This window comes from Chiloscyllium plagiosum, chromosome 22 (genome assembly GCF_004010195.1).
Source record: "Chiloscyllium plagiosum isolate BGI_BamShark_2017 chromosome 22, ASM401019v2, whole genome shotgun sequence".
In the NCBI taxonomy this organism is placed as follows: Eukaryota; Metazoa; Chordata; class Chondrichthyes; order Orectolobiformes; family Hemiscylliidae; genus Chiloscyllium; species Chiloscyllium plagiosum.
The window spans coordinates 31,799,103-31,825,538 of record NC_057731.1 but is presented as its reverse complement, the minus strand read 5'-3'; the positions used below and the strand labels follow the sequence as shown (position 1 = coordinate 31,825,538).

Genomic DNA, 26,436 nt, shown 5'->3' with positions numbered 1-26,436 from the left:
AGGTGATGAGGTTATGGACGGTCTGGGAGATGATGGTTTGGTGGTGGGGGGTGGGGTCATGGTCAAGGGGACGGTAGGAGGAGGTATCTGCGAGCTGGCGTTTGGCCTCAGCGGTGTAGAGGTCGGTGCGCCAAACTACTACCGTGTCTCCCTTGTCTGCTGGTTTGATAGTGAGGTTGGGGTTGCAACGGAGTGAGTGGAGGGCTGCGCGTTCCGAGGGTGAGAGGTTGGAGTGGGTGAGAGGGGTGGGGGAGTTCAGGTGGCGGTTAATATCGCGGCGGCAGTTTGCTATGAAGAGGTCGAGGGCAGGTAGGAGGCCAGCACGGGGTGTCCAGGTGGATGGGGTGTGTTGGAGGTGGGAGAAGGGGTCGTCAGAGGGTGGGCGAGAGTCTTGGTTAAAGAAGTAGGCACGGAGGCGAAGGCGGCGAAAGAATTGTTCGATGTCACGCCGCGTGTTGTACTCATTAATCCGAGAGCGTAGGGGAATGAAGGTGAGGCCTCTGCTGAGGACTGATCTTTCATCCTCAGAGAGGGGTAAGTCTGGAGGGATAGACCAGGTAAGGTTGACTTGATTGATTTTGAGTTTGAGAGATTCTCTTTTGAGACGAGGTTGAGTAGGTTGGCATTGTACTCATCGGAACTGAGTAAAATAAGAAGAGAATATAAGGACATAAGAAGTAGGAGCATGAGTAGGCAATTCAGACCCGGAGCCGAATGAGATATAACTGGCACGTAAGATTGAGAGGGTAGATGTTTCCTTTTCTGGGAGAATCTCAGATCATAGGGCATAATCTCAGAGTAAGGGATTGCCCATTTAAGACAAAGGTTGAGGATTTAGTAATATGTAATAAGGTAGGATTAATAAGAGATCTGTAGTTAAGGATCATCTATGTTAAGGGATCACAAAATGTGCTAGTGTCATTGGAAGATCCAGGCCAACATTTCAATTAATGACCATTTAATCAGAAAGGATAAAAGAAAGATAAAGATCTGAAATAATAACTCTCCACATCTATTACCAGACCTGACCAGCATCATCTGCTTTTATTTCACATTTATGACACCCATAGTATTTTGCTTAAGGCTGATTACTGGGTATAATTCAAGTGTTTCAATATTCTAATACATTTACACAAATGTAAAACATTAAAATGTATTTTAATATTATAATTGTTCAAAAGATACAAAATCAATTACATGCTAATTTTATGAGGAAACATGTTAAATCTTCCAGAATTTAATTGGGCATTGTTTACTTATTTTTCATAAACTGTAAAAACCTTGGATTAAATTCCAGCATTTTTTTTTTCAACATGAACCCGCTCAAAATTAATTCCCTTATAAAAAGTTATAAATTCACACATTTGTAAACTGAAACAACTTGAGAATTTGATTGACAAAAAAAGTACAAATAAAATTTGTTCACAGAGGGTCACCATTTGCTTTATGTATATCAAATGTATGAGGATATGCAATGGAAAAATAAACCCACTATAGAAGGGATAATTAGTAGGCACTATATATTTATCCTTTGGCAAACACTTTAACAACGTCATATAACTTATTAGCCCAAACGGCTTGAAGGCACTGAACTTATTGGTCGCGGGCAGACTTCTGGAGTGAATCAAAAGTTGGCTCAGTCAGAAGAAACAAAAAGAACCTTTAATGCATCAGACTGTAAGAAAATGATTCGTAGAGTATCATCATAAGTTACATTGTGTACAAATGATTTGAAATGGAAAAACAAAACTATAAACAATAACACAGCAGGAGTACAGCAAATATCAGGAATAAACATAACAAAGTAAATAGAAGGGATTGGAATCACTTAGCGAATGAACAGAAGGTCAGAAGAGGCTGTGCAAGGATATTGAGTAAGGCAACAAAGATTTTGTTCAGGGGAACATAAGATGAGAATGATCAGAAACAATCCTGTAAATTCCGATACAATCTCTTATAACACCAATCATAATAAATGAACAAATTGAGATCATCAACATTCACCACCAATCAGAAACTTAACTGGACCTGCTAAATAATTATTCTTGCTACAAAAACTGAATGTTCTGCAACAAGTAACTCACCTCCGAATCTGATGACAAGAGACGTTGACATACAATCAAGAGTATGAAGAAAAACACTATTTGCCTGGATAGATGCAGCTCCAATAACACACAAACCTACAACCTTTGAGGTTGAAAGCTATGTACTTGATTAACACCCCACTTATCACTTCAAACATTCACTCCTAACACAAAATGGCTAAAGTTACTATGCAGCAATCCAAGAGGGTCTCCCAAACCCCCTGATTTCTACTGTCTACAAGGACGAGTGCAGCAAACATCTGGGAGTACCACCAGGTCGAAATTTGCCGCAAAGTTAGATGAGTGTTGCAGAGTCAAAATCCTGGAATATTCTCCCTAACAGCATTTTCTAATAGATATTCAAATTACTAATAGGAGTATTTTCAGCATATGGACAGAAATGGTTCAAATTATCAGCTCACTATCACCTTTTCAACAGTAGTTAGATATGGGCAAGAAACATTGCCCTTGCCAGTGAAGCCGACCTTGTGAATGAAAATGTCCAACTTCAGGTAAACACAGTATCTTAACTTCTCTTAATTGTGGCAAAATAACACAAACTTCAACCCACAAAGGTATTTCTTTTGAATTTATCATAAGTCTGATAAATTACTACCTTTTTATCTGAGCTATCTATACCTCTAAGAAGGATCAATCAAATTTAATGTTCTTTTAATACAAGCATCTCTTTGTTCCTTCTGAATGATGTATCCTGTGTCTTGTTGCAATCAGAATGTCAATATTGAAGTTAAGTGTGCAACATCTTAGTTTCTCATTATTTTATGTAAAGTTGATTTAACATAATCATCTGTATGCTAGAATACTTCACTGAAGAACTTTTGTATTATTATTTTTTGTCAACTGTAACAAATGAAGACCACAAAAATGAATTTGCTGAATTTAAAGTGATCTACTTTTGCACCAATTCCATTGTTTCACAACAAAAAAAACTAAATATTCCAGAAATCAATTGAAATAATATTATTGGGAACAAGGCAAAATCATGGTAAGTTACATTATTCAACCCACTTAACTCGAAAGATCTGCACAATTCGACCTTCTATTTAGTGGGAGGTCGTCAAGCTAAAGCTTTAAAGTCTGTTTCTCACAACGTATCATTCCACATTTGCTGCCTGGCCTGTTGAGTGTTTCCAGTATTTTTTTCCTTCTGTACCATTTCATTTAGAACTGCTCCATTATCAACACTAATGTAAGTAGTAAATCTAGAACGCAAAACCTCAAGATGATACTTCTTTTTGCTTCAAATTGTGTTCAAAATATGTTTCAAAGACAAATCATTCTGAACACTGCAGCTTTTATGGATTTTACACAAACATTGCCTGCATCAGCTAAACAATGGAAAATATTGACCCTAGTTCTCCTGTTAAGTCATTTCACTGCAGTCCAAGCGACATTCTGCTTGGCTGCACTATCTGGAAAGTACATTGAGACATTGTTTCTTTTTGCCATAGATGACATTTCACCATATCAGACCTCACTGATTTTACAGTGCTAGTCTGTAAGCAATCACCTTATTAAAATAAAAGAGACTGTTTTGTTAGGTTTGATGTCAGCAGAAAGTGCTCTTTTTTTATTATTCCCAAAGTTAATAGCCTTTTGGGCAGAGATTATTGCTTTTGTGTAGAGCCCTTAAAACAGTTCAAGGAACATTTCAGCTGTTATGTTTCCTCATGAAAGAGATACAAAGTAGATTTTTTTTGGGGTGAAAATAAATCTCACGCCTGACATCGTGCCAGCACATTAGTTTCTTCAGTGATAACATGCTTTTACAAACTTTTAAATTTGAGGCATATCCAAAGCAAACTGTGACTTATGACTTGATGGAACCACAATTTACGAACGATTAATCTCTCTTGTGTAGAATTCATGGACTTGTTCCTCCTTAATAGAATCAACGAACAGCAAGAGCTGCAAAAGCAATAGGTCCCATTATCCTGTTGTATCCCAACAACCCTGCAATTATTTTCTCTTCATGTGCTTTTCCATATATCTTTTGAAAACCATGACTGAAATTATCTCCACCATACGCAGGAAGCCCATTCCATATCCTGTGCAAAAAAAAATTTCTTGATGCCTCAGTTGGTTCTTCTGCCACGTAATTTACATTGGTGTCTGAAATAACTACACAAATCTGGTCGCCAAGTCATCCTTTATTTACATGAGTATATTATTTGACAGTGGTCCGGCTTTCTCAGAGTGAACAGAATCCCTGACACTCCTGTTTCTATCCATTAGCCAGGGCTCCCTGATTGGACCAGGTTAACAGCCCCAATCAGGGAACTCATATTCCACGAGGTCCACTACAAAAGGTGACAGGAGAAAGTTTAAAAAGGACATGACAGGCAACATTATTTTACACAGAGACTGGTTTTGTATGTGGAATGAACTGTCAGAGAAAGTGGTGGATGCAGGTAGTTACAACGCTTAAAATACATTTGGATAGTTTCATGAATAGGAAAGATCTGGAGGAATATGGGCCAAACTGGTGAGATTAGCTGAATTTGGGAACATGGTCAGTGTGGACAGGTTCGACTGAAAGGTCTGTTTCCATACTGTGTTATTCTACTACATAACACAATGATGGGAGACTTACATTGACATTCAGAGTAGGCAATTAATGCAAAAAAAAGGCAAAAATGGATATTGAAAGTATCAATGATAAAAGCAGACATATTGCAGAGGGTGGATATCTTTGGGAAAGGCATTCTTGAAATAATTGGATGGAATTCAAATACTTCTTGATTAAAGTCGATGAAACTTTCTTTCAAATGATTTGGTTATATTATATTATTTTTAACTGCATTTAGATCACGAGGGGAATAAGTGTTTTCGTAATTTCATTATATTTACATGTGTCTGTTGTGTGTTGAGCAATTTAGTTCATGTCTTCCAGCATCTTAAAATCTAGATCTGAAGATCATAGTTTACCAAGAGCTACAATTGCAAATGGTATATCTCTGTATAGTCTAAAGGATTTTGGTGTTATTTTACATAATTTTGAAACAAGCCGTAGAATTAATTTTTATTTAAAATTTCAGATCATCACTGTTAGCTGTAACTTAGAAAGAACTGATGAATTCGAACTTGATTTTGAACTTTGATTAAAGTTTCACTTTGAATTCAGAAACAGAGGAGAAAAGTAGTGTCTACTTTTCTATAAGGCATTTTTAATCCAAATACTTCAACTGAGGGTAAAGTGTAAATTGTTATATGCAATTGTCAACAATAAACACTGACATATCCAGTATTAAGGTAGTAATGAGAGGTAGTAGACATTAGTAAGAAGAATATTGAGGCCATGTACTCCTCGTAAAGAGTGACATACATTCATAAATATAGGGTAGCGATTTTTAAGATTTGTAGCTCAGTTTAATGATATGAATGTAAGTTAGCTCACTGAGCTGGAAGGTTTGGTTTTCAGACGTTTCACCATCATGACTAGGTAACATCATCAGTGAGAGCCTCCAATGAAGCACTTCACCAGAGGCTCTCACTGATGATGTTACCTTGTCAAGGTGACGAAACGTCTGAAAACAAACCTACTAGCTCAGCAAGCTAATTTAGATCCATAAGTATAGATTGTCCTACTATAACACATGTTTCGTTAATGTGAATTTGCTAAAACACAATTGGCGAATTGAGGACACTGTTTCTACAGCAGTTTTAAAGCATGTATTGACTATAACACAATTCTGGCCCCATTAGTTTAAATAAGTGCTGCTATTATGCGATTTTCTTATAACATGGATTTGCACAAGAATGGAATCATTGTGTTCTAGCAGAACCAACTGTAATGAAAAGTATCAATGTAAGTTGGTCAGAGTATTGAGTACAGGAGTTGGGAGGTCATGTTGTGGCTATACAGGACATTGGTTAGGCCACTGTTGGAATATTGCGTGCAATTCTGGTCTCCATCCTATCGGAAAGATGTTGTGAAACTTGAAAGGGTTCAGAAAAGATTTACAAGGATGTTGCCAGGGTTGGAGGATCTGAGCTACAGGGAGAGGCTGAACAGGCTGGGGTTGTTTTCCCTGGAGCGCCAGAGGCTGAGGGGTGACCTTATAGAGGTTTACAAAATTATGAAGGGCATGGATAGGATAAATAGGCAAAGTCTTTTCCCTGGGGTTGGGGAGTCCAGAACTAGAGGGCATAGGTTTAGGGTGAGAGGGGAAAGATATAAAAGAGACCTAAGGGGCAACTTTTTCACGCAGAGAGTGGTATGTGTATGGAATGAGCTGCCAGAGGATGTGGTGGAGGCTGGTACAATTGCAACATTTAAGAGGCATTTGGATGGGTATATGAATAGGAAGGGTTTGGAGGGATATGGGCTGGGTGCTGGCAGGTGGGACTAGATTGGGTTGGGATATCTGATCGGCATGGACGGGTTGGACCGAAGGGTCTGTTTCCATGCTGCACATCTCTATAACTCTATGACTCTAAGTTAGCAACGATGAGGAGTACAACCAAATCGCTGGAGTTCATCTCCACCAGCACAGAATTGAAACATGAAGAAGTTATGGAAAACCCGTGCAGAACATTGCTGAAGCCAACACAATGAATAATTAGTACTGGTTCCTAAATTTCAAAAAGCTACATGGACACTGTGAAAAATGCAAAGTTGATAACAGGACCAGGCACTTATTCTGATCAGGAAGAGGCTCAACAAGTTGAAGCAACTTTACAGAAGTTTTTAAATTCCAAATGCGTTGAAAAGAGTAGATGTTTCTATTTGTTTGGGAGGCAGACCCAAAACTAAGAATGCTACTTACACAACGGTCATTTAGAAACCCAATAAAGAATTCAGGATAAATTTCTTTTTCTAGTCACTGGTTAGAAGGTGGAACCTGCTACATCACAGAGTAACTGAGAGAAATGACATTGTTAAATCATGTGATAAATGCATAAAAGAAAATACCAGATAGGATAACACGTAAGGTGGAGGAGTTAAAGTGCTGTAAATCCTATATGACTCAAGTAATGTTTGTGAACAAGAAACACGTCACCACAAAAAAAAGGTTAAAAACAGGATATTGAGAAGATTATTAGAACTAAAGCTGATAAGTCTCCAGGACCTGATGGACATTGTATTAGGGTTAAACGGTTGCTAAGGTAGATGCAATGGACTTTATTTTCCAAAATTTCGTAGAGTCTGGAAAGGTCCCCAAACAAAGCCGAAAATGTAACTCTTCTATTAATCACTTGGATGAAGTGCCTGAATAAATCATTGCCAAATTTGCTGATGGCACAAAAATAGGTAAGAAGCAGCGTAAGAATTTTGCAAGGGATATAGATAGGTTAAGTGAGTGGACAACGAATTGGCTGACAGACAGACTAGACATGGGCAAATATGAACTTGTCCAATTTGGCACAGAGTAGAAAAAAAACATATTATGAAATGGAGCAAGACTGGAATTCTGTAGTACAGAGAAATCCAAGTTTCCTAGCACACAAATACACTATGTTCAACAAGCCGGAATCTAACCATCATCTTTGACGTTCAGGAACATTACTATCTCTGAGTCCCCTATTATCAACATCCTGGAGACTACCATTGATCAAAAGCTTAACTGGATTAAACTGCGGCTACATTGGACACGTTCCTGAAAATAGCCGTAGGAAAAGCTCTGGCATTTACCCTCTTCCTGGTCCCTTTCAACACATCATCCTGAGTTGGAACTGCGTTGCCATTCTTGCACTGTCATTGTAGGGGTATTTGCACCAAGAAGTTCAAGAAGATGGTTCTCCACCATCTTTTTCAGGACAATTAGGGCTAAGCAACAAATGCTAATCTTACCGATGACATTCATGTCACAAATTATTTTTTAAAAGTGTCTCTCTCAACCCCTACCCTCAAGCTATGGAGCTGATAATAACTTTCCTAGCTCCTGTTAAAATAATCAATTAAAATGGCATAATTTAAATTATTTTCACCTTTAAATCTGCCACTTGCTACTGGAAGTGGAAAATTTGGAATGGAACTATTGCCTCTTAAATGCATCAATGTGTTACAATAGCTGCCCATCTAATTTCCCAGTTTCCAGAACCATGAAGAGCAGATAGCAGCATTGGTCACTCGTAAGACACTCTCAAGTTGCTATATAAACACAGTTTAAAACACATGACTCCTTTTGGCATTAATGCTATGATTGTGCAATATGGTATTCAGAATATTAAAATTCAATTTTGGAAGAGTTCAGATTTTTACTTAAAGCATATAATTATTCAACAGTACACCTCAACTGGTGTATGTTTTCGCTGTTTTTGTTTGCAACTCAAAACAATTGAAAAACTTTCTATGTTTGCTGGCTATATATTATTACATTCTCTAGTATGCATTTACGTCCTGAATAAAAGCTCAAGTCATAATGCCAATGCAGATGACACCACATGTGGTACTGGAAATCTGACAAAATATTGAAATACAACTTGATATGCCATTAGGTGTTTTCTTCTACAAGAAAAATCTGCAAAAGTAGAGGATAAAACATCCACTATGATACATAAATACTTTGGTACATACCATGTAATTAATATTTTAGAAATAAATAGCAAATGTTTAATTCAAGCCAAAGCAAGACTTAATTACTTAATACATCACATACCATACTGTACTATATGCATACAGCTAAGTGAATAAAATGTAAAACTGACTTTGTTCACATTGGATTAAAAAGTCTGAAAATAGACAAATTATCACCTCACATTTGTGTAATGGGATGGCACCTGGAAATGAGGTATAAAGTCTACTGAGTCAGTATGGGTGGAATTCAGAAACAGGAAAGAAGCGATCACTTTGTTGGGAGTTTTCTATAGGCTTTCCCACTAGCAACAGAGATATGAAGGAGCAGATTGGGAGGTAGATTTTGGAAAGGTGCAGAAGTAACTGAGTTGTTGTCATGGTTGACTTTAACTTCCCTAATATTGATTGGAAACTCCTTAGTTCAAACAATTTGGATACAGCAGTTTTTGTCAGGTGTGTCTAGAAAAGATTTCTGACGCAATGTGTAGATAGGCCAAATAGAGGGGAGGCCATATTGGATTTGGTGCTTGGCAACGAACCATGCCAAGTGTCAGATCTCTCGGTGATAGTGATCACAACTCCTTGACCTTTACTATACTCATGAAGAGGGATAGGAGCAGACTGTATGGGAAAGTATTTAATTGGGGGAAGGTGAAATTACAATGCCATTAGGCAGAAACTGGGGCACCTAAATTGGGAACAGATGTTCTCAGGGAAATGCACGACACAAATGTGGAGGTTATTTAGGAAGCACTTGCTGATAGTGCTGGACAGGTTTGTCCCACTGAGGCAAGGAAGGGATGGTAGGTTGAAAGAACCTTGGGTGACAAGGGATGTGGAACATCTAGTCAAGAGGAAGAAGGAAGGTTACATAAGGTTGAGGAGGCAAGGATCAGACAGGACTTTAGAGGGTTACAAGGTAGCCTGGATGGAACTGAAGAATGAACTTAGGAGAACTAGAAGGGGGCATAAAAAATTTTAGTGGGTAGCATTAAGGAAAATCCTAAGGCGTTCTACACTTATGTGAGGAACAAGAGGATGGCCAGCGTGAGGATAGGGCTAATCATGGATAGTGGAGGGAACTTGCGCCTGGCATCGGAGGAAGTAGAGGAAGCCCTTAATGAATACTTTGCTTCAGTATTCACTACTGAGAGTGACCGTGACATTTCTGAGGACGATGTGAAACAGACTGATATGCTGGAACAGTTCGATGTTAGGAAGGGGGATGTGCTGAAAATTTTGAAAAAAATATGGATAGAGAAATCCCCTGGGCCAGATGGGATATACCCTAGGTCACTACAGGAAGCAAGGGAAGAAATTGCTGTGCATTTGACGATGACCTTCGCGTCCTCACTGTCCACTGCAGTAGTTCCAGATGATTGGAGGGTGGCAAATCTTATTCCCTTGTTCAAGAAAGGCAATAGGAAGTAACCCTGGGGATTAGAGGCCAGTCAGGCGAAGCATCAGCGAGGATTCTGACAGACAGGATTTATGATTCCTCAGAAAAGCATAGCTTGATTCGGGATGGCTTTGTGAGAGGCAGGTCATGCCTCACAAAACCTTCCTGAATTCTTTGAGGATGTGACAAAACACATTGAAGGTACAGCAGTGGATATGGTGTACGTGGATTTTAGCAAGGCATTTGATAAGGCTCCCCTTGGTAGTCTCATTCAGCAAGTAAGGAGGCATGGGATACAGGGAAATCTGCATGTCTGGATACAGAATTGGCCGATCCATAGAAGACAGAGGGTGGTGGTAGATGGAAAGTATTCAGCCTGGAGCTCAGTGATCAGTGGTATTCCACATTGATCAGTTCTGGAACCTCTGCACTTTGTGATCTTTATAAATGACTTGGATGAGGAAGTGGAAAGCTGGGTTCGTAAGTTTGCCGATGACATGAAGGTTGGTGCAGTTGTGGATAGTGTGGAGCGCGTTGTAGTTTGCAACGGGACATTGACAGGATGCAAAATTAGGCTTATAAGTGGCAAATAGAGTCCAACCTGGAAAAATGTGAAGTGATTTACTTTAGAAAGTCAAATTTAAATGTAGTTTACAGGATTAAAGGCAGGATTCTTGGCAGTGTGAAAAGAACACAGGGATCTTGGGGTCCATGTTACCACCCAAGTTGATAGGGTTGTTAAGAAGGTGTATGGTGTGTTTTCATTAGCAGTGGGATTGAGTTTAAGAGCCATGAGGTTATGCTGCAGCTCTAAAGAACCCTGGTTAGACCACACTTGGAATACTATGTTCGGTTCTGGTCGCCTCATTATAGGAAATGTGTGTAAGCTTTAGAGAGGGTGCAGAGGAGATTTACCAGGATGCTGCCTGAACTGGAGGGCATGTCTTATGAAGAAAGATTAAGCGAGGTAGAGCTTTTCTCATTGGAGCAAAGGAGGATGAGAGGTGACTTAATAGAGGTGCACAAGATGTTGACAGGCTTAGATAAAATGAATAGCTGGAGACTTTCCCTAAGGGCAGAAATGGCTATCATGAGAGGGCATAACTTTAAGGTGATTGAAGAAAGGTTTAGCGGAGATATCAGAGGTAGGTTCTTTACACAGAGTGGTGGGTGTGTGGAATGCACTGCTGCCACCAGTGGTAGTAGAGTCAGATACATTAGGGACATTTAAGTGACCCTTAGATAGGCACATGGAAGATAGCACAATGGAGGGTATACAGGTTAGTTTGACTTTAGAGTAGGACAAAAGGCCGGCACAACATTGAGGGCCAAAGGACTGTATTGTGCTGTACTGTTCTATGTTTTAAAGTGTCTTCAGAGGCACTGAAAGGACACATTCTCAACCAGTGAATGAAAGAAAGCATTGTGTGCAAACAACCTTGTGTCAACAGCAAATAATTAAAAAGAAAATGAAAGGAAGAGAAATAAAGCAATTTGTTGAATCCTGTGGTTGACTGGTAGTATTGAACTGTGCTTCCCGACCTTTGTTTTTCTTTGTTTACTCTTAATATCCATGCCTTAAATTATTTTGTGTCTTTGTTTATTTGAAAAGGGGGAATTTAAGAGATAGAATTAAGTTTAAATTAGCAATACATCTTTCCTAATTGCCACTGGTTAATTTGATTGTAATAAATAATTATTTTATCACATTTATGACAAATCTAGGAATACTGGGATTTGATTTCTACAGCACTACCCAGTGCTAAGATGAAACAAACATCATTGCGTTAAGTGTCTTTTCTGCTATACCTACTTGTGAATTAACGTTTATCACAACTCTCAGCGATGACTTACACCAAACATTCATTTACTTCACCTCACATAATTAGCAGCATAAAAAGTCCAACAACCTAATCTCTCACTTGGCACATTTGCTAGGTCTTCAACTATGACAGCCACACAAACAAACATATTTCATAACATTCAATGGCTAACTTTCTTATCTATTACAGAAAATGGTATACAATTGAATGCAACACAGTCATCTGGAGAGAAAAGGCATACCTTCATGTTCTATCGCCCAAGGGAAAGATGGTGTTAACTGTATGACAGTTCTTTTGGGTTCAGGTAGGAAAAATACTTCCAGATTCATCATCCTATAAAAGTACTGTGGATGATGGTGGTTTGAAATAAAAGTAATGTCCTGAGGAAACTCAGCAGATCTGCCAACATTTTGGAGAGAAAACCCAAGTGAACATTTTGATTCCAATACAACACTTTGAGGGGGAGGTAGAACATTATAGTTTTATGCTGTTGACAAAGGGAGAAAAGGAGCAAGTAAAACAGATGGTGAGGTGCCCAGAGCAAAAATAAATGAAATATTAGTGGTAGTTAGGAAGGAGGTACAAATTGAGATTAAGTTTTAATGGCGGGTGTGAATAAAAGAGGAGTCATCACTACTGAGATCAAACCCACGCAAACAATTCATGGTAGGTGAGTGGGGAAGCAAATGGAAGACAATGTTCAAGCTCCTAAGTTGCTGAACGCAATGTCAAGTACTGATGTCTGTAAAGTCCATAAGCAGAAAATTATGTGCCATTCCTCAAGCTTACATTGCGCTTCACTAGAACACTGCAGCAAGCCTCAGACAGAAACATTAGGATGACAGTAAGTTGATGTGTTGAAAGGCAAGCAAGCAGAAGGCTGGCGTCATTCTTACAGACAGAGCGGAGGTGTTACACAACACTACCCTTTCTACCCTTGGCTCACTGGAGGACCAGCACATCATTTATCACTTAGAAAATTTATGGCCTTCAGGACTCAAGGTTGAGTTTAGCAGTTTCAGAACACGAGCACTGCCCTCCATTGTGATTACATTCCTTTCCTACCCAGTGTCTGCCTAGCATAGGTTAACTCTCAGCAGAGTTGACCTACTTTCCACAAATCATATCTACCTTTAACACCTATTCTGCATCAAAATTCTCTCCTACTGTCACGTACAGTCCTGTTGTCTTTTGATCTGCCATCTGTTCCATTCATCTTTCCTCCCCTTTTATTAACAGTATAAGGAACATAATTTCTCAGCCATTTCAACACTATAATGGCCATAATCAATTCAAAGTTTTGTCTCTGGTTCTGTCTCCACAGATACTGCCAAACCTGCTGAATTTCCCACATTTTGTTTTTATTTCAGATCCATCCACCAGCTGATAATTTTCCTCTCCTCTTCTAGTAACTATTCTGTGGAAGTCTCTGCTTGTTCTCCTAGTCATGCTGATTCTAAAAGGAAAGCCTGTAAGGGCACCGTTGTCTACAGTCAGCAAAAGCTTGTTCAGAATGTGCTATACCTGTGTCCTTATTAAATCCCAAAACTATGGAAAGGAGAAAAATATTTGCTGAAGTAACCAGAAGAAATAAATCAGCTCAGTTTGTAGCACTCTTGCCTCTGACTCAAAGTGCTGGGTCTTGTTCCATGCCAGAAATTAAGCACAAAAATCAATGCCACCACTCCAGCGCAGTACTGAGGAAGAATTGTAATATTGAACATAAGAGATTCCAAGAAAAGCAGAATAGATACCCTGAAGGACCCTGCCCAGCATTTATCAATGAATCATTATTACAAAAAAAGATTAACAGGCCATTGTCACTGTACTATTACAAGAAGGTGGGTACAAGAAAGCAGGTTTACAACTTAAGAGTGATTGCATCAGCGTGGGTTAAATTCCTTCACCAGCTGAAGGACTCTCCTTCTCAACCTCTCCCCTGACCAGATATCTGTCTCTCTACCTAATGAGAATAGCACTACGGTCCTCTGGGACTACGGCGAATTCATCTAACTTTATGATGTTGCTGTGTGCAAACTAGCTGCTGAATTTCCAATATTACAGCTGCAGTTACACTTCAAAATATTTTGTTCATTGTTTTAATGAGTCCAGCATTCATGAAAAGTGCTGGTCAGAACATGTAGTTCCAAAAGGGAGCAGCAAATTAGTATTGCATACTGTCTGACATCATGATCTACATAATCTACATGCCTACAGTTGATGCCAAATTGGCATGAGCAGTCTTTTACCAAGGTGGCATCTAACATTCTTAGCATCAAAAGTGTGCGTCCAGCAGATGCTACCACAAGACCCTAATAGCACTGTGAACCCAAAATAGTGAGCACAGTCCAACTGCAGTTTACCTCATCCTCTGGATCACATAAGCATTTTCCTTCAAAATATCAGAAAGTTTTGGGTGAAATTGTAATTAATATTCTTAGCCAGTATTTAGTGACTTACTGTTTTTGTATAGCTGGAGAATTGCCTGCCACATATCATGAAATACATGTTGCTGCAAAATATATTCCTGTCTGTATAGTGTTGAATTCAAATAAAATATGCTTATTTATTTCTTAATAACAAGAATGAAATGACAAAACTTTAATTACCTTATACTTCATCTTAGGACATGAGTGGATATAGAAGCCCATGTAGTAATAACGGATACTGGGAGCTGTTTTCTGTAGCTGGGTCGTAAAAGCAATTTCCCTGGAACAAACAACATGTAATACTAAAATTAAAATCACTAAAAACAGCATTACGGATATCTTTGGATATATTTCTTTGAGGTTCATCATTTTAAATCTCACCCATCCTCACAGTACAAGAAGAATGGCAAACAACAAGAATATGCCAAGTTAGAAAGGGCACAGCATTCAGAAAATCATGGCAAGCTAACACTTGAAGCCCCTATTCTGTCACCATCTCCTCTCTTCAAATGCCTGATCTGAAATTCAAACAGCCTGTGATTAAAGGCTCTATTTAGCAGTTTCTGGTTAATATTCATGTGAACTATTTTAAATAAAAAGAGAGATCAGTGCCTGCCATCATTACCAGCTGGGCAAAAGACAACAAAAAAACAAGAATGAGAGCATTTTTCTCCTTTGGTTTCTAACAAGCAAACAAAGTAGTTTCTCAGACTGCAGAGGCAATTCATATGCAAATACACAACCTGCACAAGTAAAAGTACAAAGTTTCTTCTTTTTGCCAAGTCTTTGAATGCAGATTATGTACACAATTATACTGGGGGGGGGGGGGGGGGGGGGGGGAGAGAATGAAAAACAGTATTAATCAAGAATAATAAAGGTACAGATAGATAAAGACAAGGAAAACTGCCAATGTCCTAAAACTTAATTTTGAACTGCTGCAATCTGTTTTTGAAGTTCATTCATGACACTATATTTTACAATAAACCAAAGGAAAACAATGCTCTCATAATACTTCAAAGTTGCCGCGTGCTAAAAGCATTGAATAAAAGCATTGAGAATTTGAGTTAGAAAGGGTTAGTTCACAAGAGGTTTGGAGGGCCCAGGGAACTTCAGTATTTTCAAAACTCAGAGTTCAAATACATATTATGCTGTAATTCCTCTGGATAATCAGCTATGTAGAGTTTACAGAGCTATGACTTGGTTGATGAATTATACAAAGTTAAGTTTAATACCAAAAATCCTTTTTTTTTTGTACACATTCTATAAGAATTACTAGGTGGAAAAGAATTGGAATGGAATCAGTCCTTCCATCAACATAACATTTATGTAAATGTGTTGAGTATTTCTCATACTTTGGCTACCAGCTATTTCAAAAGGCCACTATTGAGGAGGAGATCCAACACTAGATGAGTTGCGCCAACCCAGACTCTACAAACCAACGCAGCAAGTGTTTGACAACAAAGAGCTCTGCAAATCAATGAAACGCCTCCCGTTTTGCAGTGAGACCTCAACTGTGTACTAGCAGCTCATAAATGTGCTAGAGAAATTCCACTAGCATGCCTACTTAATAAATCTCAGATTCCATGAGAGGACAGTTGAATATACACTAGCATCCTTCTTCAAGCCAGCTCTACAATACTAAGGCAAAATACTTGAAACATTAACTTTGAAGATCTGGACACAGTGTCGGTATGACTGAAAAGTATCTTCCTGTCTGGTCCTGTTTCATCAACTCTCAAATGATCCAGGGAGGACAGGGAGGAGAAAGAAAGCATGACAAAGACCCTCAAACTTTCCTTGAACAGAGTCAGCATTGACATTGCTGACTGGGAGAAGCTTGCTTCCCAATCATTTAAAATGGCAACAATTTATCCATCACGCTGTTTGATACTTATGAGTTACAATGTCTTAATGATGGATGCAGAATGGCAGCAGTGAAGGAAAGAAAAGGAAACAAGTCCTACGTTCGAGATTCAACAACTTCATGTCCCTTGTGTCCAAGGATCTAGAAACCTGCAAATCCTGAGATGTCATCCTTTATAGAGGAGCGGTTGATGAGGACAATGTCATTTTTAAAATCTTTAAGAGACTCTATAGCACAGAAACAAATGATTCTGATCAACTGGTACATGTCTGCATTTAGGGTCCACATGAGCTTCCTTCTATTTCCCTTCCTTTAACCTCATTAGCAATATTCAATCTCTTCCTCATATTTTCGTTGAGTTTCACCTTAAATGATGTTGTGAAACTTAAAAGGGTTCAGAAAAGATTCACAGGAATGTTGCCAGGGTTGGAGGGTTTGAGCTATAGGGAGTGGCTGAATAGTCTGGGGCTGTTTTCACTGAAGCGTTGGAGACTGAGGGTGACCTTTTAGAGGTTTATAAAATCGTGAGGGGCATGGATAGGGTAAATAGACAAGGTCTTTTCCCCGTTGTGGGGGAGTCCAAAACTAGAGGGCATATGTTTAAGGTGAGAGGGGCGAAGATTTAAAAGGGACCTAACGGGCAACTTTTTCACACAGAGGGTGGTGCATGCATGGAATGAGTTGCCAGAGGGAGTAGTAGAGGCTAATACAACTACAACATTTAAAAGGCATTTGGACGAGTATATTAATAGGAAGCGTTTAGGGGATTTGGGACAAATGGGACTTGGTTATGAGTTGAACTGAAGAGTCTGTTTCTGTGTTGAACATCTCTATGACTCTAACTTCCACATTCTAATCAATATTTGAATAAAACTATTCCTGAATTCCCCACTGGATTTATTTGTCACTACTTTATATTTATGACCCCTAACTTTTTAATTCTCCTAAAGCTGAAGTCTTTTCTCTATCTACAAACCCTTGACAATTTTAAAAGGCCTTTATTGAGTGACCCTTCAGCTATCTCCTTTCTAGAAAAAAGACCATTTTCTTTTTCTCTATTCCAAGCAAATCTGTTTTTCCCTCTTGTTCAAACTAGTCATGGGTTTAGTATCAGTACCTCTCATACAGTAGTTCTCAAACTGTAATGTGTAAACACTCTGAGGGTTCACAAGACCACATAAAAATACCAGCTGCCTTAACAGCGGTGTGACAGCTGTCCTAACTAGGACAGCACGTCTAAAAGAATGTTCTCAGAACAGAGCAACAATAAAAGCCTACGTTTTATACGCATTGCTAAGTGCTCTTTCTACACGTAACACACATACATGCACTTTGGAATATTACAGTTAAGTCACAGGAGTAGTATGACTATTAAATCATATGATAAGCTGTCCTTCAACCAAATAAGTTGTAGAATTAAAATACAAATGGCTGGAAAAGCTCAGATCAGGCAGCATCTGTGGAGAGAAATCAGAGTTAACGTTTAGAGTCAAGTGACCCTTCCTCAGGACTATTTAAGTTTGAGACTTGTTGTACTCAAGCACATTCACCCTAACAAATAAATCATAACCATGACTAATAAAAACTCAAAATTACATCATGCAATGCATGAAATATTAATGCTGAGAAATAGTTTATTTTACTGGCAGATATCAAATTCTCAAAATAAAGAAGAAAAAGATGAACATAATAAGTGACAGTGAGTAAATATCTGCCTTCTAAACACAGAAATAAATTAGCTAGAAAATTAACTTGATTCCATAATGACAAGACTGTGATTGTCTCCAGGTTTGGAATTCTAAAGGTCAGGAATACAGAACGAATGGCACCAATAACAATTACTGAAACAGCTTCCAATCCAGTGAAATACTATTGCATATAAAGTATGGTAATAACATTGTTAATTTTCAACTGATACATAAAGTAAAATGTGTATCTGATCAAATTTCCTATCCAAGTAATATTTAAGGCTGGTGAGCTTATAAAGGATCAACTGTTTACTATTACAAAGATTAGACAGTGCTCAGCGAAACAAGGAATTCCTTTTAACCATTGGTTGATTGAGTTCAGGCTGCCTCCTTAAATTCTACATAAAACATGTGTTAACAACACAAACTTTCTTGAGTTTGGTATCTAATTTAAGTTTTAGTCCTGCAAGGCCATATGAAGAAACTATAAAAATTGAGCAAATTGACATTGCTTCCCAGTAGTGGTTTATTAATTCAAATCATTTAATGCAAGATAACCTTTTTTCTTCAGGAAAGGTTAAGCAGTGAAAAATTCCCAAGTGAGGAAAGTAGTTTGAATGCAGTTTCTGACAGTAACAATAGCACAATGTCCACCACAAATAAAATAAATAGTGAAAGCAAGGACGTATATCAAACCTTCAAATAATATCAAATTCCAAATTAATTTTTGCAAACTAAAACATATTGAAGGCTTTGAGAAAAACAGATAGCTTCTCGCAGCCTTATGTGCGAAAAGATAAATGCAACTAGAACATTTATAGGCTATTCCAAGAGGATTCTATGTTCTCCACAAAAAGCAATATTTAATCTTAACAAAATATCAAACTCAAATAGTATTTGTAGTTTCATAATCTGCATTTGTTTTGGCATGCAGAGATTATGCATTTTACTAAACTGGAACAAACAAAATACTTATTTCATTGTGTTATTTTCAAAATACAAATATTCATAAGTCATACAGCAAAGAAACAGGCCCTTCAGCTCATCATAGCTATGCTGACCAACAAACACCAAACTTCACTAATCTCACTTACCTGCATTTGATCCACAGCCAACTATGTCCCAGCATTTCAAGTCCTTGATCAGAGGCTCTGAAATGTTGCGAGACGACCTGCTTCCATCAACCTCTCAGGTAGCATGTTCCATATATCCATCATTCTATGGGTGAAAAATCTTTTTCTCTGATTTCCTCTGAGCCATTTACTCCTCACCTTAAACCTAAGCCCTCTGCTCTTAGATACATCAGCCATGGGAAAGAGTTTTGTAAACCTCAATCAGAACTCCCCTCCCCTGCTCTGTGACAAGAAAAACCAAGTCTATCCAGTCTCTCCTCACAACCGAGGCAATTCACCACTGCACCCTCTCCAGTGCAATCACGTCCTTCTGACAGTATGGTGGCCGGAACTGTACATAGTATTCCATCTGTGGCCTGACCAATGTTTTATAAAATTGTGGGCCTAACCAATGTTTTATAAAATTGTAACAAAACTTCCTTGCTTTTATATTCTAAGCCCTGGCTAATGAGGCAATCGAAGGCTAATAAATAGTGCAGATCGAAAGGCACTACATTTTTAACAATAGAATTCTTGGCAGTATTTTTCAGTTTGGACTTTTCTGCATTCTGGAAGCAATCAGTGAACAAAAGAAAATGTACAGAAACTTAGATATCTAAGTGGAAAAAGGAACGGAAGACTAACTGTTTCTCTACTATATAATAATCAATTGCAAAAATTATATCCAACAAGCATATGCAAAGGAATTGCAATATTTGGACAAACTTGCTAATTAAGGTGCAACATTTTTCTCAGGTTATATTATCTCTATTTAGGTTCTCTTCAAGCTCATTTTGTCCATAAGATCTATCCCTGATCTTGACATCATTCCCATTAGATTACGAGTTAACTGACTTCACTTCCTGGCTGCCATGCTACTTACATTAGAATATGGTTAGTTATTCTCCTTTCCTTTCAAATCTGTTGTCCTATTCCTTAAAAAAAATCATTGACCTCTTCTTGTGACCCCTTCTTCATCTTTGCATATATCCAACAGATCTTCAACATTAATTTCTATTCCAAACTCCTTGAATATTTTATCACCTCCCAAATCTGCACCCATCTTTCTGCCAGTTTCTTTTTCAAATCTTTTATATAAGATTCCGAAACACCTTCATCAAAATGGCAAACAGCATTCTATGTGACTGTGATTATGTTGCATTATAAACTCTTTCTCAATCTACATTCCTTGATAGGTTAAGTAAGTGGGCAAAAAGTTGGCAGATGGAGTATAACGTATGAAAAAGTGAAGTTGTTCATTGTGGAAGGGAGAACCAAACAACAGAATATTATTTTAATGGATAAAAACTGCAGAAAGCTGAAACTCAAAAGGACTATTGGTTAGGCTACTGTTGGAATATTGCGTGCAATTCTGGTCTCCTTCCTATCGGAAAGATGTTGTGAAACTTGAAAGGGTTCAGAAAAGATTTACAAGGATGGTGCCAGGGTTGGAGGATCTGAGCTACAGAGAGGCTGAACTGGCTGGGAGTGTCGGAGGCTGAGGGGTGACCTTATAGAGGTTTACAAAATTATGAAGGGCATGGATAGGATAAATAGACAAATCTTTTCCCTGGGGTTGGGGAGTCCAGAACTAGAGGGCATAGGTTTAGGGTGAGAGGGGAAAGATATAAAAGAGACCTATGGGGCAACGTTTTCACGCAGAGGGTGGTACGTGTATGGAATGAGCTGCCAGAGGATGTGGTGGAGGCTGGTACAATTGCAACATTTAAAAGGCATTTGGGTAGGTATATGAATAGGAAGGGTTTGGAGGGATATGGGCCGGTGCTGGCAGGTGGGACTAGATTGGATTGGGATATCTGGTCGGCATGGCTGGGTTGGACCGAAGGATCTGTTTCCATGCTGTACATCTCTATTTCTCTATGATTGGTGTACCTGTACATGCAATGCAAAAAGCCAGCACATGCACACAGGTGCAGCAGGTAATCAGGAAGGCTAATGGAATATTGGCCCTTATTTCCAGGAAGTTATAAGAGTAGGGAATTCTTACTGCAACTGAGCTGGTGAGACCAAGTCTGGAGTACTACGAGCAGTTTTGGTTCCCTTAAGGAAACATATCATTTCATTGGAAGCAGTTCAGAGAATGTTCACTAGGATCACCGGTCTAGAGGGATTGTCTTAAGAGCTAAAGCGAAACAGGTTGGGACTCTACTCACTGGAGTTGAGAAGATTGAGAGGTAATCTCATTGAAACATATAGGATTCTGAAAGGGCTTGACAGGGCAAATGCTGAGATGATGTTTTCTCTCAAGGGAGAGTTGAGGACCAGACAGCATAGTCTTGAAATAAAGAGGTCCTGATTCAAGACAGAGATTAAAAGGAATTTTTTCTCTCAGAGGGTGGAGTGTCTTTGCCAGTCCTTGCCATAGAGAGATGTGAGGCTGAGTCCTTATGTATAGTTAAAGCTGAGATAGACAGATCTTTGATCAGTAGGGGAATCAAGGGTTACAGGGAAAAGGCAGGAAAGTGATGTGAGAATATCAGATCAAGCATGACCCTATTGAATAGGGGACAGGCTCGAGGGGCCAAACAGCTTGTTATGGTCTTACATGCAATTTTTGACAAAGTTGATCACCTCACCCTTCTGTATTACCCATCTAAATAGGACTGCAGTTGACTGAGGCCAGTCATAGTCTGAGAATCGACTGCAAGTTTTTCTTCTCATTGCTATACCCTAAGACTTGATCCTCTGCTTTCTGTATTTTGCATCTATGTGCTGGCTCTTAATAAAATAAACTAAATACGTATCATCATGTTCCATTGTATGGTGATAATAGCTAGCTGAAACTCACTACAAACTTGTTTTGACCGTTCACTGTGTTTAGTTGGTAGCATTGAGTTAGAAAGTTGGGATTCAAGTCCTACCTCTGGATATTGCTCATCTTCAACTTAGTATAAACACTGCTGAAACTTCCACTTACATTTTTGTTTCCTCCAAACTTACTATTTAATGCTCCCTTGGCCAGTCTCCATAAACTAGAGTTCTTTTAATACTTTATTACTTGCATTCTAACTGCAACCAATGGATGATTATTAACTGACGTTGGTTCCTGGCCCAACAACACCTTTGATTTAAATTCTTCTTTCTTGTGTTCAAATCGCTCTAAAGTTTTGCTTCTCTCCATTTGAGTGAACTACTCAATCTTATAACAGATAGAAAAAGGGATGATATCAGGATTATGGATACATAAAGTCCAAGATGGTAAAATGTCAGTATATACAGGTATTTGATTAGAGTTGAAAAGCTAGAGTTCTCTTTTATAAGGAAAAGTGAAAAGACACCAGTGAAAATGGAGACGGCAGGCAAAAGTGAAACTGGTTAACCTAGGCATAATTGGATAATAGCTGTTAAATGAGGAGTGATTACAGACAATCTACAGTGAATGTGAAAGGACAGCGCAAATTAGAGGAATGTGACACATATGACTACAGATCTCCTGATAGGACAGCTACAGGCAGGAATAGCAGTGAATTTCTCTCAACTGTCTAGCTCTCATGCTATTTGAATGTCTTTCTTCGAGTTTCTAGTAATAGTGAAAGTAGTCTGCGTCGATCAGCAAATTCCTATATCATTCTAAACAGCTGGATTAAAATCATCTCTCAACCTCTGATTGTAAGGGACTAAACCTAAATTTTTCTAACCTGTGCTCATAATTTAAACTCATAGCTTTACTTCACCTGAACCTTAATCTCTATCTCAATATTTAATCTGCAAACTCGGATTTACATTTTTCTATCTCTATATCAGAGTCATTAATATGTGATGAAAAGTGGTCCCAGTACAGATCTCCAAGGAACACAACTTGGCACATTTCGCAAATCAGAAAACAAATCCTTTATTCCTGCAAGATATGGACAACATCCAATAGCCACATCCATGATGGAAGTGGTCACCATAAAAAAAAATTCTTCTAGATTGGTCAGACTTGACTTAGTCTTCACAAATTCACAAAGACTCTGTTTGGTCAGTTGATTCTCAACCAAGTGCAGAGACACTGTCTCTGATGATAGGTCTCAGTACATTTACACAAATGATATTAAATAGACTCATTATCTGTTTCATCCATTTTAAATAATAGTGTAGCATTTGCAATTTCCCTACTGAACAGTATACTTTCCAAACCTAGAAAACTTTGAAACATCATGAACTAGATTATCATATCAGCAAATGGGTGTGCACAATATTAGGGACACCATAATGTATTCTTGTTCATCTTAAATGTAAAACAATTGGTAAATTAACCAAAAAAACAAATTACCATCATTTTACCTCTAAACAAATACACTAATTTCTCCAGTCCAGAAATCTCAGACTCAGACATTTACAGCACAGGAGGCTATTCAGTCTGCCATATCAGCACCAGTCTTCAAAGATCTGTCTGCATTAATCCTAGTCCTGCAGTTCTTTGGCACATCACCTGTGGCTAGTGGATTTGAAAATTACTGCTAAGGGTCTTGATATATATTTTTCCCTTGACTCCCCCTATATCCCCACCTGGCATACATCTCTTCCTGGCCTGTAGTTTTATTCACTTTTAAGGCTGTTAACCCTGCTCATATCTTCTCTGTGTAAATTTCTTCTAATATTTCAAAAAATATTGTCTTTACCTGCAATGACTTTTTCCATTGTGAAGACGATGCAAGCATTCATTGAGGACTGTGCCCAAGTCATTCAGGTTCACACACAGTTTATTTCTATGATCCCTAATGGGCTCTAAGTCTACCCTGACTATCGTCTTACTCTATATATCTAAAATCCTTTTGGATTGTCTTTTATTTTACCCACCAATACTTTCTCATGTAATCTCTTTGTTTTCCTAATTTCAAACTTTAAGCTCCCTCTCCACTAAACTGTAGAGATTCTGCCACATTGAGCACTCTAAATCTGTAATAAGCTTCACTTTTTAAAATTCAAACCTTTATATCCCTTGACAACCATGGTTCGCCAGTCTTGGACCAAGACCTTTGCCTTAACGGGAATTTATTTCCCCTGTACTCTCGATTTTTCCTGCTTTAATACCTCCCACTGATCTGATCCTGTTTTATCTGCAAGTAGCTACCCCTGTTGTCTTAAGCCACATTATACCTTATCTTAGTAAAATAAGTCTTTCACCAGTTTAGAACTTTTATTCACGGCCCATTCTTAACTTTTTCCACAATCGAGTTACGATCACAATCTCCAAATTGTTCCCTTACTGATATACCTTCTGCCCGCCTGGACTCATTTCCAAATATTAAGTTCAGAACAGCCCCCTCTCTTGTTGGGCTATAAACCGGCCAAAAAAGCTTCACAATTGTAATTTAAGATATTTTTCCATCCTTACCTTGCACACTACAACTATTCCACTTGACATCAAGGTAGTGAAAAGTCACCTATCATCTGCAATCATCACGAGTCTGAACCCTTTTGTTTGAGCAGATCGAAGCATTTCTTTAACACCAGGGAATAATTTAGTGCAATACTTTAGCAGCAGAAACTTGAATGATAAAGTATTTGGATAAGCAAAACAATTTATTTTTACACCTTTATCATGTTTTAAATATTAGAAGTAAATATTTAAATTTACAATCTTCGATTTCATGCATCGCAGTTAGGCATTCTAATATCATGTATAACGAACAGGATTAGCTTGGTCTCGAGCATTCCGGACTGGAGATGTTAGGTATATCTGACCTGAGGAAGTCATACAAATTAATAAGATCAAGTGTACAAATGAAATGATATGAAAAAGCGAAATAAAAGCTCACTATACCTGAATGCAGAATACACACCCAACGACAAGAATGCATAATCAGGATCGTAATAAAGGTACACAGAGGAGATGCAATGAGGAAGAATGTCAATTACTCCGACTGCAATAATCTTTCCATCTAACCAGTATTGCTGGTGAAATGATCCATAACCTGAAGGAGGCCCATCGGTTGGATTCTCTGCCTAAAAAAGGAAGAATAAATCATACTATAAGGCATCCCAGCAATTTGACCAAGTCAATGATAGAGAAATTAAACAGACCAAAGTTGAAAGTCTGATATCTTTTAAATTATATTTTTGTAATATCTCTAAGCTTAAAATTAAATTTTATGCGATCATTAATTGCAATTACATTACCAAGTATGCACCACTGTTATGATACACTGGGGTAGAGAGCTGAAAATCAAGCCCTGCTATCCCAGAAGCATCACAAAACTTAAAGATTTTATCAAAGTACACAAAATACCCCAATTCACTTGACATTTTAAACCAAAGTTGACAGAAAACATAGACCAGGTTTTTGTACAAGAATCACTATTTATTACAAATAAACAAATTTTAGCTACAGATACACTATTATGAACAGTCAGCATATAACTCTACTCGTTAATGCTCTTATTCCTGTAATAAAACTCCCCTTTTACACACAAATACAAACTGACACAGGTAAGACAAAAAACACTTAAAGAACTGTGGATGTTGGAAATCACTAGGAAATCTCAGCAGGTGTGGCAACATTCGTGGAAAGAATTCAGAATTAACGTTTTGGGTCCAGTAAACCCTTTAGAACAGAAACAGCATTGGTGTTATGGGTGGAGGGATGAACTGGGAAGGGCAGTTCAACGGCCCCAGTTCACAGGGTTTGCTGAGCTGCTGCATTTGGCTGGTCAGGACTTGCTTTTGTTGATCATTCTCTCTTCTCCATGTATTTACCACTTCCTTTGAGGAGAGACAGGCACAGCCCAACTAGTTCACGAATTATATCCTATATCCTATTGTCCATACCAAAAAGCTGTTCAGCTACCTTGGTGCAAATCACAACTGTGGACAGACAGAAGGCCTTTGTCATTGATAACTGGTCAACACTCTCTAGACTAGCTGCTTGTTGTTCGCCAAATCTCCCTTTCACAGACGTGTGGTTTCAAATCATCTGCAGTAAACCTACCCCACGAGATGAACAAACAACAGTCTAAACTGCACTTACAATAGGTGTTGTTAACTTCCTTTCATAAAGTGCAGCATGAAAAGAAGCCCTTCCCATTTCAGTCCACAAAAGCGGAAAACTAAAAAAGATACGTTGTTTACACAACTACTTATTACATTTAAAATTGGCATCATTGAGAAACAAACACTTGGAATTTCAAAAAGAAGAAGCACATAAGAATTAAGAGCAGTAGTCAATTCAGCCCTTTGAACTTGCTCTGCCATTTAATATGATCATAGCTGATCTCATCTCAGTCTCAACTCAACTTTCCTGCCTGCTGTCCACAACATTTCAACCCCTTACTAATTAAATATGTGTCTATCTCCTCCTTAAATTTACTCAATATCCCAAAATTCACTGCATGTGAGGATAGTGAATTCCACAGATTCACAGCCCTTTGACAGAAGTAATTTCTGGAATACTGTGTGCAATTTTTTGGCCTCCATTTTGAAGGAAGAACACCTTTGCAATGGAAACACTGTAGTGAAGGATCACTTGATAAGAAAACTCTCTTACACATCAC

General features: G+C 38.3%; 1 protein-coding gene across 10 annotated transcripts in view; it reads right to left on the bottom strand.

The window, feature by feature from the left end:
* The window catches only part of LOC122561177 (arginyl-tRNA--protein transferase 1), a 225,295-nt gene that overhangs the window by 71,695 nt on the left and 127,164 nt on the right, over nucleotides 1-26,436 (bottom strand). For all 10 annotated transcript variants that reach the window (XM_043712697.1, XM_043712690.1, XM_043712693.1 and 7 more), the window contains 2 exons: nucleotides 24,711-24,892; nucleotides 14,457-14,556 (listed from right to left, as the gene is read on the bottom strand). In XM_043712697.1, the coding sequence (XP_043568632.1) occupies nucleotides 14,457-14,556; nucleotides 24,711-24,892 (282 nt within the window). The remainder of the gene's footprint in view (nucleotides 1-14,456; nucleotides 14,557-24,710; nucleotides 24,893-26,436) is intronic.